Source organism: Pleurodeles waltl, chromosome 9, assembly GCF_031143425.1.
Source record: "Pleurodeles waltl isolate 20211129_DDA chromosome 9, aPleWal1.hap1.20221129, whole genome shotgun sequence".
In the NCBI taxonomy this organism is placed as follows: domain Eukaryota; kingdom Metazoa; phylum Chordata; class Amphibia; order Caudata; family Salamandridae; genus Pleurodeles; species Pleurodeles waltl.
This window is the reverse complement of record NC_090448.1, coordinates 325,143,793-325,159,662: the sequence shown is the minus strand read 5'-3', so window position 1 is coordinate 325,159,662 and position 15,870 is coordinate 325,143,793. Positions and strand designations below refer to the sequence as shown.

General features: G+C 48.9%; 1 protein-coding gene across 2 annotated transcripts in view; it reads right to left on the bottom strand.

Annotated features, from left to right (window-relative positions):
• RBM5 (RNA binding motif protein 5) overlaps nt 1-15,870 on the bottom strand; it is a 313,693-nt gene that overhangs the window by 283,019 nt on the left and 14,804 nt on the right. For both annotated transcript variants that reach the window (XM_069206838.1, XM_069206839.1), the window contains exon 3: nt 3,462-3,636. In XM_069206838.1, coding sequence (XP_069062939.1) covers nt 3,462-3,636 — 175 coding nt within the window. The remainder of the gene's footprint in view (nt 1-3,461; nt 3,637-15,870) is intronic.

The following is a 15,870-nucleotide window of genomic DNA, read 5'->3' as shown; positions in this document are numbered from 1 at the left end:
TATCTATGTTCTGTGAATGGTATACTGTTCATGGTATTAAGCGGTTACGTGGCACATATACTCTGGGTAGGAAAGTACCCTCTTTCTGGCATGGTTACCACCACATATTGCCTGATGTCAGTATGTTTTGCTGCTCACTGGGATCCTGCTAACCAGGACCCCAGTGACCATGCTCTCTCCCTTTAAACTTTGCTGCTTGCACCACACACACACCCCCCTATTTGGCATACTGGTGCTCCCTTATAAGTCCCTAGCATATGGGACTCAGGGCATGGGTGCACCAGGAGTCCCCCATAGGCTGCAACATGTATTATACCACCCATGATGAGCCCATGCAAAGTATCTGCAGGTCTGCCATTGCAGCTTGCGTGAAAGATGCATGCACCCATTTCACTACACCAGGTCACTAAGTCACCCCTATGGTAGGCCCTCCTATCCCAGAGGGCAGGTACCTGTGTGTGAGGGGACCCCTGTATTAGCAGAGGTGCCCCGACAAACTCCAGCCCCATTTTAATGGATGTCCTGTGTGGGGACGCCATTTAACACGTGGACTGGACATGTGTCCAGCTACATAAGGGTAACTCCGAACCTAGGTGTGTTTGGAATCAAACCGGTCTTAATCAGACCCCAATACTGTTGCCAGTATTGGAAGTATGATTCCATGCACTCTGAGGGCCCCTCAGAGTACCCCCGCATTGCTCCTACCAGTTTACAGGGTTTCCTGGGCAGCCTGTGCTGCTGCCGTCCTACAGAGCGGTTTCTGCCCTCCTGCTGCTTGAGCAGCTCAAGCCCAGGAAGGCAGAAAAAAGGATTTCGTTTGGGAGAGGGAGACAACACCCTCTCCCTTTGGAAATAGGTGTTACATGGCTTGGGAGAAATAGCCTCCCCAAGCTTTGGTATGCTTTAAATGGCACATTTAGTGCTCTCTGTCCGTAAACCAGTTTGCACTGGTTTAGGGGGTGCAGCCTCTGATCTGGTGTACTCTCTGCGACACTGAGTGTCCCCTGTGACTCCCCATCCTGGTTGGAGTCCTCCTACGCCTTGCAGGTCCCCAGCAGCACCACTTTTCCACTAAACGCAACTTTGCCTTTTGCCAAGGCTTGTTGGTGGAATTCCTACACCAACACCTGTCTGCAATCTTCATTCCAGAGTGGGACATCTTAAGCATCCATCAGGAACTCTTCGCCGACCCCAGGGCTGCAGCGCTGACCTGTTCTTCATCACCATCGACCATGTCCTGCAACTACAGCTGGTTGGGTAGTAGCTCCTACTCCTCCTGGACTCCACTGTGACTATTGGACTTGACTCCCTCAGGTCTTCTCCAGGAATCCACCGCTGGTTTCTTGCAGTCTTATCTGGGTGGCTTCTTTTCTTTTTTCTCCTTTTGGGTGGTTTGGGGAAATTCTAGTTATTTACTCCTGGTTGCTAAGGGGAAGGTATGGTGTTACTTAGTTATGTGGTCTTCTAGTACTCCCAGCTCCCCTCTAAACATTCCACGTACCTTTTGGGGGGGGGGGGGGGGGGGGGGGGGACAGACGGACGAACTGTGTTTGCATTCCATTTATTTATTATATGGTTTGAGGTCATGTAAGGAAATGCCTCCTTGGCATGGTTACCCCCTAACCTTTTGCCAATGCTAAGTTATGATTTGAAAGTGTGTTGGGACCCTGCTAACCAGGCCCCAGCACCAGTGTTCTTTCCCTAAACTGTACCTTTGTCTCCACAATTGGCACAACCCTGGCACTCAGGCAAGTCCCTTGTAACTGGTACCAAGTGCCCGACAGCCAGGGAATGTCTCTAAGGGCTGCAGCATGTCTTATGCCACCCTGGGGATCCCTCACTCAGCACAGACACACTGCCTCACAGCTTGTGTGTGCTGGTGGGGAGAAAATGACTAAGTCGACATGGCACTCCCCTCAGGGTGCCATGCCAACCTCACACTGCCTGTGGCATAGGCAAGTCACCCCTCTATCAGGCCTAAGCAAAACAGTAGACATTGTAAGTGCAGGGCAGCCATAAGAGTATATGGTCTGGAGTTCGCCAAACACGAACTCCAGTCCCATAATGGCTACACTGAAAACTGGGAAGTTTGGTATCAAACTTCTCAGCACAATAAATGCACACTGATGCCAGTGTGCAATTTATTGTAAAATACACCCAGAGGGCATCTTAGAGATGCCCCCTGAATACCTAACAGACTTCTAGTGTAGGCTGACCAGTTTCTGACAGCCTGCCACACACCAGACATGTTGCTGGCCACATGGGGAGAGTGCCTTTGTCACTCTGTGGCCAGGAACAAAGCCTGTACTGGGTGGAGGTGCTTCTCACCTCCCCCTGCAGGAACTGTAACACCTGGCGGTGAGCCTCAATGGCTCACCCCCTTTGTTACAGCGCCTGAGGGCACCCCAGGTAGTGGAGATGCCTGCCCCACCCCCCCCCACTTTTGGCTGCAAGTGGGGAGGAGATAGCGTTGCTGACAAATTTCTAGACTACTGTCCAGATGTGTTCGCTTTTAAAATAAAAGGACCCCCAAAGTAGTTATAACAAAAACAAAAAAAGGGGGTTAATAGACACTCCATAAAACTATTTAATACCTTTGTTTTAATAAATGAGGTTAGATGCAAGGCACTAGGACTTTAAAATGTCACACTTATAAGCCCAAAAGTAAAAATAAATAAGTGGCCCCATCCAGTGTTTGGACTTTTTTGTGTAAGGGGGAGAGGGGTTAGCGTTAGGGGCAGGGAACGCCCGCTATAAAAAAAAAATTAAAAAAATCATACGTTTGTAAAGTGAGAGGGAGTTGGAGAGAACGTGGCCAACACTCTTGAAGCCAAAGGCAAAAAGAACTCCCAACAACAAAGGTTGCTCCACAAATGCTCTTATTGAGCAAGAGCCACAAAGGCTCTGATCAAACAGTATCATTAAATTGTTCTAGAAGCTGGCTTAATGTGTGGCTTCTTATCTCTCAAGCACAAACACAGGAAACAGCTAAAAAAAAAAAGTTAACATTGTTTACACAGATCGTGCCACTGCAGCAGCTGTTTGCCACATACCTTTATAGGGCATATCACTCTCACAGGGTAAAACTGCACAAAGTCTGAAATAGAAACCCTTTCTGTGGCAGTTAGTGAGGTTATTTCATACAATGCAAGATACACAAGCCGGAATTATATTACAAAAAAACTCTGTTCCATTGAGAAATTAGTTTTGATGAAATATCAAAGCAAATGGGTTTCTTCCGTTCAGCAAGAGTAACAAGTAGCTGAAAACCCTTGTTCTAAAGTCATTTTAAGATTCTGATAGGCATGGTACAGCAGTGCTCTATTCAAATCTGAAAATAAGCACAAAATAATGCACTGAAAAAATCACCAATGTAGGTCCTCACCTATACAATACATGCAACAGTTCCACTTTAATTCATACAGTAAACTAGGTTTAAAAAAAACAAACAAATACCTTACCTCCGGGCTGTCATAATCACGGTAATCATCATATCGCTCATTTCGTCTTTCATCACTAGACCTCCTGTGGTCCGATTCTCTTCTACGGGATCTGTATTCCCTATCATCACGGTAGTCACGACCATCTCGCTCAAAGCCAGAACTGTACCTGCCACTGCGCTCACTCCTACTCAGGCTGCAAAAAAAAATATTTTTTTTTTTTTTAGATAGAGTGACTCAAAACAATCTCAGTGTATAACCATTTAATGGCAATCAGTTGATGACCAAGTTATGTACCTAAAAACTAATGCTTAAATATATTCATGTCCAAAGTAGTCAGCCATATGGATGCGGAAAAAGGTTCACCCAGAACAGTTCCAATCGATACATGTTCATAACTTCAACCGTGAGCACTTCCCATCCCCCATAACCAATAAAGTACTTTTACATGGAAAAACCACAAGCAATTTACTAAAGTGTCAATCTGAAGTAGCGGTGCATGTGCTTAAAGGGGAATGGAGTCTCAATATTTGAGACAGCTGAAATTCCATCCACTGAGTTCTGAGGCTAAGAAATCAGAGCATTTTGGTTTGACCACATTGATGTAAATGGCAGTCTTGGCAATATTGTTCCTCATTTCATTCATCAGCGAATACCTTAATACCCGTGATACGGGAGAGTTCCTTATATACAGCTGCGAGGCACACAGAAGTTAAGGATGGCTTTTAAAAAGACTAAAATCATGCAGGTGGCTGTGTGAGAACACAGATGGAAGAGCGAGGACAGCACAGAGGACAGTCAAGGTGTTTTCGTAACCCTGGCCCATCCTTGGAACACAAGAAATGGCCACCAGCTGTGAATACGAGATAGCGGCAAAAAGTGGGAATCAATAATTGGTTGAGTTTAAAGATGCCACCAGACATCCAGGTGTAGATTTAATTGAAGCAGAGCTTGAGTATACTAATACTCTTCATTTATGTATCATTCAAAAGATACACCAAAACAGAACTAAAGCCACAGGAGTTAAGTGACTGGAACCAAAAGCTTTTACTATGGCATTCAAGTGGAGCAGGCAACAAGTGGTGATATAGGACGTTGTGCAACACTGCATATCATGTTGAGGCCCCTTCATAAATCCATAATTTGCAAGTGACATCAGTTTCAGGTTAAGAAAGAAGACCTGTGGAGAAAGGGGTCCAAGTCCCAGAGTCACAGTGGAGTCCAGGAGGAGTAGGAGCTACTACCAACCCAGCTATACTTGCAGGGGTTGGTCGAGGTAAACTTGTGGTTAGTAGAAAAGTGGTGCTGACGGGGACCAGCAAGGCCCACTATGACTCAACCCAGGAGGAGATGCCACAGAAGGCTCTTGGCGTCCGAGTCCGCAGAAAGTGAGGCAGAACCCACAGGACAGGGACAAAAGTTGTGGGAGCTCACGCAGCACTACAGGAAGGGAACCCACACAGCATGAGAACCACGCAGAGGGCTGTGCATCCCAAGATACAGTGCTGGGGACTGGAGCTACACGCAGCCTGAAGATCCCTTGGAGGAGATGCAAACAAGCCTTGGCAGCTGTAAGACACCGTGCACAGGGGTACTGTCCTCTGGTGAAAGGCAAGGGCTTACCTCCACCAAAGATGGATAGCTGGCAGAGAGGACCAAGAGAACTAGTCCGGACCACTACCTGTGATGCAAGATCCACGCAGCTCCAGATGAGGGGAGATTCTCTGCAGCCAGTCTTTGTTGCAGCAGGCGCCTTCAGATGCAGGGGAGTGACTCCTTCACTCCAAGGGAGATTCCTCCTTGCTTCTTCGTGCAGACTGAGGACTTGCCGCCCTCAGAGGATACAAAGCAGGGTAAATGTTGCAGTTCCTGGAAGGAGCCTGAGAAACAGTGTTGCAAAGCAGTCACATTGCTGTGAAGTCCAGTTGCAATTCCAGTGGCCAGCAGACGAAGTAAACGTTGCAGAGGATTCCTTTCTCCTTTCCATAGTCCAGTTTCACACCAGAGCAGGGACTGGGGGTCCATGAACTGGTCTGGACTGGTTTATGCACGGAGGACACCAAACGTGCCCTTTAAGGCATACTAGTGGCTTGGAGAGGCTACCCCTTCCAAGCTAAGCACACCTATTTCCAAAGGCAGAGGGTGCTACCGCCCTCTCCCAAAGGAAATCCTTTGTTCTGCCTTCCTGGGCTTGATCCCAACAAGCAGCAAAAGGGCAGAAACCTACCTGAGGAGTGGCAGCAACTAGGGCTGCCCATAAATCTGTGTAAGACAAGTGGTAGCAAAGCTGGGGGTCCTCCCAGAGAGCATTGTATCATACTTGCAACAATATTGGGGTATGATTGACATATTTGATCCCAAACATGGCCAGGTTCTGAGTTATTTTGCAGCTGAACAAAGTGGACCTATTTCCAGTATACCTGTAAAATGACATCCCTGCCCTCAAAGTCCAGAAAAATGGGCCTTGAGTTTGTGGTAAATATTGAACCCAAGCAAGGTAAGTGTGGTAGTTAGCAAGGTGCTTGGAGATACATAAAAACACTAAATTTGGTTGCTTTGTTACCCTTTACACCCCACAATTGGCATACCCTAGTATATGGTACTTAGGTACCCAGGGCATTGGTACACGAACCCCCCCCCCCCCCCCCCCCCCCACATGGGCTGCAGCATGTATTAAACCACCCATGGGAGCCCATGCAAACTGTCTGCAGGCCTGCCATTGCAGACTGCGTGAAAAAAGTGCATGCACCCTTTCACTGCTTGTCACTTCACCAGTCACTGCAAGTCACAATGGTAGGCCCTCCGAGCCCAAAGGGCATGGTGCAGGTCCCTGTGTGTGAGGGCACTCAAGCATGAGCAGAGGTGCCCCAACAAACTCCAGTTCCAATGCACTGGACTTCGTAAGTGCGGGGAAAGCCATTTTACCAGTCTACTGGCTACAGGCCACCTATGGTCCAGCTACATAATGAAAACTCTGAATCTAGGCATGTTTGGTACCAAGCGTGTCCGAATCATACTCCAATACTAATGTCAGTATTGGTGGCATGATTCCATGCACTCTGGGGGCTCCTTGGAGGACCCTCCTGTACTGCTCCTACCAGTCTTTGCGGGAAGCCACTCTGCTGCAGCCCCTCAGACAGGTTTCTGCCCTCCTGCTGCGTGAGCAGCTCAAGTACGTGAAAGCAGAACAAAAGATTTCCTGTGGGAGAACGGATATGTAAGGAAATGCCTTCTTGGCATGGTCAACACCTGACTTTTTGCCTTTGCTGATGCTATGTTTTGAATTGAAAGTGTGCGGAGGCCTGCTAACCAGGCCCCAGCACCAGTGTTCTTTCCCTAACCTGTACTTTTGTTTACACAATTGGCACACCCTGGCATCCAGGTAAGTACCTTGTAACTGGTACCCCTGGTACCAAGGGCCCTGATGCCAGGGAAGGTCTCTAAGGGCTGCAGCATATCTTATGCCACCCTGGGGACCCCTCACTCAGCACAGACACACTGCTTGCCAGCTTGTGTGTGCTGGTGAGGACAAAACGAGTAAGTCGACATGGCACTCCCCTCAGGGTGCCATGCCAACCTCTCACTGCCTATGCAGTATAGATAAGTCACCCCTCTAGCAGGCCTTACAGCCCTAAGGCAGGGTGCACTATACCATAGGTGAGGGCACCAGTGCATGAGCACTGTGCCCCTACAGTGTCTAAGCCAAACCTTAGACATTGTAAGTGCAGGGTAGCCATAAGAGTATATGGTCTGGGAGTCTGTCAAACACGAACTCCACAGCACCATAATGGCTACACTGAAAACTGGGAAGTTTGGGATCAAACTTCTCAGCACAATAAATGCACACTGATGCCAGTGTACATTTTATTGTAAAATACACCCCAGAGGGCACCTTAGAGGTGCCCCCTGAAACCTTAACCAACTACCTGTGTAGGCTGACTGGTTTTTAGCAGCCTGCCACACTCGAGACATGTTGCTGGCCACATGGGGAGAGTGCCTTTGTCACTCTGTGGCTAGTAACAAAGCCTGCACTGGGTGGAGATGCTATCACCTCCCCCTTGCAGGAGCTGTAACACCTGGCGGTGAGCCTCAAAGGCTCACCCCCTTTGTTCCAGCACCACAGGGCATTCCAGCTAGTGGAGTTGCCCGCCCCCTCCGGCCACAGCCCCACTTTTGGCGGCAAGGCCGGAGGAGATAATGAGAAAAACAAGGAGGAGTCACTGACCAGTCAGGACAGCCCCTATGGCAACCTGAGCTGAAGTGACTGACTTTTAGGAATCCTCCATCTTGCAGATGGAGGATCCCCCCCATAGGGATAGGAATGTGACCCCCACCCCTTGGGAGGAGGCACAAAGAGGGTGTAGCCACCCTCAGGGCTAGAAGCCATTGGCTACTGCCCTCCCTGACCTAAACACCCCTAAATTCTGTATTCAGGGGCTCCCCTGAACCTAGGAACTCAGATTCCTGCAACCTAAGAAGAAGAGGACTGCTAAGCTGAAAAACCCTGCAGAGAAGACGGAGACACCAACTGCTTTGGCCCCAGCTCTACCGGCATGTCTCCCCCCCTTCTGAAGAAACTGCTCCAGCGACGCTTTCCACAGGACCAGCGACTTCTGAATCCTCAGAGGACTGCCCTGCTCTAGAAGGACCAAGAAACTCCCGAGAACAACGGCCCTGTACACCAAAGACTGCAACTTTGTTTCCAAAGAAGCAACTTCAAGACAACTGCGTCTGCCCCCTGGACACAGCCCCCACTTTTGGCGGCAAGTCCAGGGGAGATGAGAAAAACAAGGAGTCACCCACCAGTCAGGACAGCTCCTAAGGTGTCCTGAGCTGAGGTGACCCCTGCCTTTAGAAATCCTCCATCTTGGTTTTGGAGGATTCCCCCAATAGGAATAGGGATGTGCCCCCCTCCCCTCAGGGAGGAGGCTCAAGGCGGGTGTAGCCACCCTCAAGGACAGCCACTGGCTACTGCCCTCCCAGAACTAAACACCCCCCCTAAATTCAGTATTTAGGGGCTCCTCAGAACCTAGATTCCTGCAACCTGAAGGCGAAGGAGGACTGCTGACCTGAAGCCCTGCAGAGAAGACTGAGGCACCAACTGCTTTGGCCCCAGCCCTATCGGCCTGTCTCCCCACTTCAAGAACAACTGCAACAGCGACGCATCCCCCAGGGTCCAGCGATCTCTGAAGCCTCAGAGGACTACCCTGCATCTAAAAAGGACCAAGAAACTCCTGAGGACAGCGGCCCAGTTCAACAAACCTGCAACTTTGCAACAAAGAAGCAACCTTTAAAGACCACACGTTTCCCGCCGGGAGCTTGAGACTTTCCACTCTGCACCCGACGCCCCCGGCTCGACCTGCGGAAAACTAACTCTACAGGGAGGACTCCCCGACGACTGTGAGCCAGTGAGTAGCCAGAGTTGACCACCCCCTTGATCCCCCACACCAACACCTGCTGAGGGAATCCAGAAGCTCCCCCTGACCACGACTGCCTGCTTCAAGGAACCAGACGCCTGGAAAACACACTGCACCCGCAGCCCCCAGGACCTGAAGGAACCGAACTCCCGTGCAGGAGCAACCCCCAGGCGGCCCTCTTCCTAGCCCAGGTGGTGGCTACCCCGAGGAGCCCCCCCCTTTGCCTGCCTGCATCGTTGAGACCCCCAGGGTCTCCCCATTGATTCCTATTGAAAACCCGACGCCTGTTGCACTCTGCAACCGGCCGCCCCTGTGGGTGTACTTTCTGTGCCTACTTGTGTTTCCCCTCCCCCCCCCCCCACGCTGCCCTACAAAACCCCCCTGGTCTGCCCTCCGAAGTCGCAGGTACTTACCTGCTGGCAGACTGGAACCGGGGCACCCCTATTTCCATTGAAGCCTATGTGTTTTGGGCACCACTTTGACCTCTGCACCTGACCGGCCCTGAGCTGCTGGTGTGGTAACCTTGGGGTTGTCCTGAACCTCCCAACGGGGACCAAACTTTGAACCCTGTAAGTGCTTTACTTACCTGTGTGTGAGAAAGTAGCCTCTTTCTAGCCTTGTTACCCCCACTTTGGGCCTGTTTGTGAGTGTATGTCAGGGTGTTTTCACTGTCTCACTGGGATCCTGCCAGCCAGGGCCCATTGCTCATAGTGAAAACCCTATGTTTTCAGTATGTTTGTTATGTGTCACTGGGACCCTGCTAGTCAGGACCCCAGTGCACATAAGTTTGTGACCTATAGGTATGTGTTCCCTGTGTGATGCCCAACTGTCTCACTGAGGCTCTGCTAACCAGAACCTCAGTGGTTATGCTCTCTCATTTCTTTCAAATTGTCACTAACAGGCTAGTGACCAATTTTACCAATTTACATTGGCTTACTGGAACACCCTTATAATTCCCTAGTATATGGTACTGAGGTACCCAGGGTATTGGGGTTCCAGGAGATCCCTATGGGCTGCAGCATTTCTTTTGCCACCCATAGGGAGCTCTGACAATTCTTACACAGGCCTGCCACTGCAGCCTGAGTGAAATAACGTCCACGTTATTTCACAGCCATTTTACACTGCACTTAAGTAACTTATAAGTCACCTATATGTCTAACCTTTACCTGGTAAAGGTTAGGTGCAAAGTTACTTAGTGCGAGGGCACCCTGGCACTAGCCAAGGTGCCCCCACATTGTTCAGGGCCAATTCCCTGAACGTTGTGAGTGCGGGGACACCATTACACGCGTGCACTACATATAGGTCACTACCTATATGTAGCTTCACAATGGTAACTCTGAATATGGCCATGTAACATGTCTATGATCATGGAATTGCCCCCTCTATACCATCCTGGCATAGTTGGCACAATCCCATGATCCCAGTGGTCTGTAGCACAGACCCTGGTACTGCCAAACTGCCCTTCCTGGGGTTTCACTGCAGCTGCTGCCAACCCCTCAGACAGGCATCTGCCCTCCTGGGGTCCAGCCAGGCCTGGCCCAGGATGGCAGAACAAAGAACTTCCTCTGAGAGAGGGTGTTACACCCTCTCCCTTTGGAAAATGGTGTGAAGGCAAGGGAGGAGTAGCCTCCCCCAGCCTCTGGAAATGCTTTCTTGGGCACAGATGTGCCCAATTCTGCATAAGCCAGTCTACACCGGTTCAGGGGACCCCTTAGCCCTGCTCTGGCGTGAAACTGGACAAAGGAAAGGGGAGTGACCACTCCCCTGACCTGCACCTCCCCTGGGAGGTGTCCAGAGCTCCTCCAGTGTGCTCCAGACCTCTGCCATCTTGGAAACAGAGGTGCTGCTGGCACACTGGACTGCTCTGAGTGGCCAGTGCCACCAGGTGACGTCAGAGACTCCTTCCGATAGGCTCCTTCAGGTGTTGCTAGCCTATCCTCTCTCCTAAGTAGCCAAACCCTCTTTTCTGGCTATTTAGGGTCTCTGGGGAAACTTTAGATAACGAATGCAAGAGCTCATCCGAGTTCCTCTGCATCTCTCTCTTCACCTTCTGCCAAGGAATCGACTGCTGACCGCGCTGGAAGGCTGCAAAACTGCAACATAGTAGCTAAGACAACTACTGCAACTCTAACGCCGATCCTGCCGCCTTCTCGACTGTTTTCCTGGTGGTGCATGCTGTGGGGGTAGTCTGCCTCCTCTCTGCAATAGAAGCTCCGAAGAAATCTCCAGTGGGTCGACGGAATCTTCCCCCTGCAACCGCAGGCACCAAAAAGCTGCATTACCGGTCCCTTGGGTCTCCTCTCAGCACGACGAGCGAGGTCCCTCGAATCCAGCAACTCTGTCCAAGTGACTCCCACAGTCCAGTGACTCTTCAGTCCAAGTTTGGTGGAGGTAAGTCCTTGCCTCACCTCGCTAGACTGCATTGCTGGGAACCGCGACTTTTGCAGCTACTCCGGCCCCTGTGCACTTCCGGCGGAAATCCTTTGTGCACAGCCAAGCCTGGGTCCACGGCACTCTAACCTGCATTGCACGACTTTCTAAGTTGGTCTCCGGCGACGTGGGACTCCTTTGTGTAAATTCGGGTGAGCACTGTTTCACGCATCCTCGTAGTGCCTGTTTCTGGCACTTCTCCGGGTGCTACCTGCTGCTGAGAGGGCTCCTTGTCTTGCTCGACGTCCCCTCTACCTCCTGGTCCAATTTGCGACCTCCTGGTCCCTTCTGGGCCACAGCAGCGTCCAAAAACGCTAACCGCATGATTTGCAGCTAGCAAGGCTTGTTGGCGTTCTTTCGGCGGGAAAACACTTCTGCACGACTCTCCACGGCGAGAGGGATCCGTCCACCAAAGGGGAAGTCTCTAGCCCTTTTCCTTCCTGCAGAAACCTCAGCTTCTTCTGTCCAGTAGAAGCTTCTTTGCATCCACAGCTGGCATTTCCTGGGCATATGCCCATCTCCGACTTGCTTGTGACTTTTGGACTTGGTCCCCTTGTTCCACAGGTACCCTAGATTGGAAATCCATCGTTGTTGCATTGTTGGTTTGTGTCTTTCCTGCATTATTCCTCTAACACGACTTCTTTGTCTTTGGGGGAACTTTAGTGCACTTTGCACTCACTTTTCAGGGTCTTGGGGAGGGTTATTTTTCTAACTCTCATTATTTTCTAATAGTCCCAGCGACCCTCTACAAGGTCACATAGGTTTGGGGTCCATTCGTGGTTCGCATTCCACTTTTGGAGTATATGGTTTGTGTTGCCCCTATCCCTGTGTGTCCCCATTGCATCCTATTGTAACTATACATTGTTTGCACTGTTTTCTAAGACTATACTGCATATTTTTGCTATTGTGTATATATATCTTGTGTATATTTCCTATCCTCTCACTGAGGGTACACTCTAAGATACTTTGGCATATTGTCATAAAAATAAAGTACCATTATTTTTAGTATAACTGTGTATTGTGTTTTCTTATGATATTGTGCATATGACACTAGGTGGTACTGTAGTAGCTTCACACGTCTCCTAGTTCAGCCTAAGCTGCTCTGCTAAGCTACCATTATCTATCAGCCTAAGCTGCTAGACACCCTATACACTAATAAGGGATAACTGGGCCTGGTGCAAGGTGCAAGTACCCCTTGGTACTCACTACAAGCCAGTCCAGCCTCCTACACTGTGAACCTAACAATTACTTACCTCCCCCAGGAACTGTTGGTTTTGCTTGCCATTTGTGCCAAAACTGTACATGCTATTGTGATAATTCAAAGTTCATAAGATACCCGAGTGAAATACCTTTCATTTAAAAGTATTGTTTGTACATCTTGAACCTGTGGTTCTTAAAATAAACTAAGAAAATAAATTTTTCTATATAAAAAAAAACAACCTTAACACTACCCTCTGATAAGCCTACTGCTCGACCACACTACCACAAAATAGAGCATTAGAATCTCTTTTTGCCACTATCTTACCTCTAAGGGGAGCCCTTGGACTCTGTGCACACTATTTTCTTACTTTGAAATAGTATATACAAAGCCAACTTCCTACACCATCTTTCCTAACAATTTCACCAGAGTCCTCGCTGTTAGAGCTTGCTCCTTCTCGTAAGGGAGTTTCCTAGAAGAGAGACAGAGTCCTCTTCTCGCTTTCCTATGAATGGAATTCAATCTTGCTTCCAAGAAAATCTTCTCTGTTCTAGTTCTGGAGATGACTTTTCTATGTTCAATGAGAAACTGAGTGTATAGAGCTCCCATCACACTTAAAATGTTCTGCCTGCATGTTTGCCAAGTGTTGTCTTACTAACCAATCATCAAGGTAAGAATAAATAAGGATACCTCCCCTTCAGAGATATGCTGCCACTAGGTACTTTATGAAGACTCTTGGGGCTGATTTCATCCCAAAGCCTAGATACTTTGAATTGGTAGTTGTAGGAAAGCACCCTTTTTGACATGTTAAGCCCCCACTTTTTTGCCTGGTTTCTGATTTTGGCTTCTGCCCCCTGCCAGATTGTACCCCAGGGCCAGATCTTCCCCCAAAACTGCTCAGTTTATTTTGTGGGAGGTTATGGGTAGGGCAATATTTTTCACGGCCTTTCGGTGAATTCACAGAAGGGGAGCGACCCCTTAGGCAAGGGTTGCACCCGGGTGAAGGGGGCCATTTTTTTTTTTTAAGAGTTGGGGAGCAAGCGCTTAGGCAAGGGTCGCTCTCGTGGGGGGGAAATTGTATTTAGACCATTTCTGTCCTCCTGTCAGGAGACAGAGGGGAGCGTTGGGTGGTACGAAATTTGTCCCAGTGCAGTGATCCCACACAGACATGTGGGGAAAAATGTGATTTTTTTTTTAAAGCTAAATTTGAGGTTTGCTGAGGATTCTGGCCAAGAAAACATTGGGTGATCCACGCAAGTCACACCTTCCTGGACTCCCTCGGGTGTGTAGTTTTCAGAAATGTCTGGGTTTGGTAGGTTTCCCTAGATGGCTGCCGAGCCCAGGACCACAAAACGCAGGCGAAGTGAGGTACCATGTTTATCGGGAGACTTGGGGGAACACAGTATAGCAAAACAAGTGTTATTGCCCCTTGTCTTTCTCTACATTTTTTCCTTCCAAATGTAAGACTGTGTAAAAAGGACAATTTGAGAAATACCCTGTAATTCACATGCTAGTATGGGCACCCCGGAATTCAGAGATGGGCAAATAACCACTGCTTCTCAACACCTTATCTTGTGGCCATTTTAGAAATACAAAAGGTTTTCTTGATATCTATTTTTCACTTTTTTATATTTCAGCAAATGAATTGCTGTATACCCGGCATAGAATGAAAACACATTGCAAGGTGCAGCTCATTTACTGGCTCTGGGAACCTATGGTTCTATCCCCGCAACCAGAAGAGTCCAGCTGACGTAACAGTATATTGCTTTCAAAAATCTGACATCGGGGAGAAATATGGCTGGGTTTTTTTCACCTCAATTTTAATATTCTTTTCTATACCAGCTGTTAAGTTCAGTAGGAAACACTTGCAGATCTACACAAATGACCCCTTGCTGAATTCAGAATGTTGTCTACTTTTCAGAGATGTTTAGCTTTCTGGGATCCAGCATTGGTTTCTCACCTATTTCTGTCTAACTGGAAGGAGGCTGAAACACACACAAAAATATATGTAGGAAAAATGTGGTATATCCCACTAAAATGGAAAAATGGGGTTTTCCTATTCTGCCTGTTCATGGAAAGCTGGTGATTTTACCACCGCAAACCCATTGATGCCATGATCAGGGAAAAAACCCTGAGCCTTCTTCTGCAGCCCTATCCCCCCATTTTTCAGGGGGGGGGGAACAACTAAATTTTCGCTGTATTTTGGCTAATTTCTTGGTCTCCTTCAGGGGAACCCGCAAAGTCAGGGTACCTCTAGAATCCCTAGGATGTTGGGGAAAAAAAAAAAAAAGGATGCAAATTTGCATGGGGAGCTTATGTGGAGAAAAAGTTATGAGGGCCTAAGCGCGAACTGCCCCAAATAGCCAAAACAAAAAAAAGGCTCTGCACAGGAGGGGAAAGCCCTGGCAGCAAAGGGGCCAAGGTGGTCAGCTCACTGGCTACCGGTAGGACTCCTTGTAATGCTCCTAAATTGAGTATTTATGTGGCATCCCTGAACCCTAGAACTCAGATTTTAACAACCTAAGAAGACCTGGTCAAAGAAGAGTTGCACGCGCAGATGTGAAGCAGCAGCTGATCTGGAACCAGGCAAACAGGTCTGCCTTCTTTTAAGAATCCTGCACAGGACGCCACCTCCTCCAGTCTTCAATAAAGACTAGTCTCCTCTGGGCAGCAAACTTGCCCTGCAAGAAGAAACTACAAAAGACTCTGCAGCTGCTGGGCATGACACCAGAAGTGACCACCGCACTCGAGGTCCACAACGCAAGGTGACGCTAACCAACGGTGCCAATGTGGGTCTCCAGCTGCCCAGACACCAAGTCCAGTGTGGTCTCACCCATCTTGGACTCTCCCAAAATGCACGCACGTCCCCTCTCCCACAGGCTTATGGAAAGAAAATCTGACATCTCTAGCAACCACTGCACTCGTGACCCCTGACCACGGTTGAGGTGGTTCACCAGTGCCAACGATGTATCTGGGCCCACCCTGACTAAGAGTGCTCCTGGAAGTGGAAAACAGACGCTTTAAGACACCTTACATCTGTCACCCCTAGGCACATACATTCCTGAGCACCCTAAATCTACTACCTACCTGCTTGTTTTCCGAGACTGGATTCTTAGCTAGAGCCTGAAGCCTGTCTTCACAGAGGACCACACTCCCACAGGAAACAATTGTGCACCAGACGCCATACTGCTCCTCTGCACCAGTCCGCCCGGTGTGACCTGGTGATGTGGTTCTAATCAGTGGCCATTACTTACCTTAACTCGATTGGGTGCGTAAGTCATTGTTAACCCTGTGTTTGCTGAACATTTTTTTCCACCATAGGCTAACGGTGAGAGAACTCTGAAAATTGCACTGTTAATTTCAGAATCTGCAAAGTATTTATGCT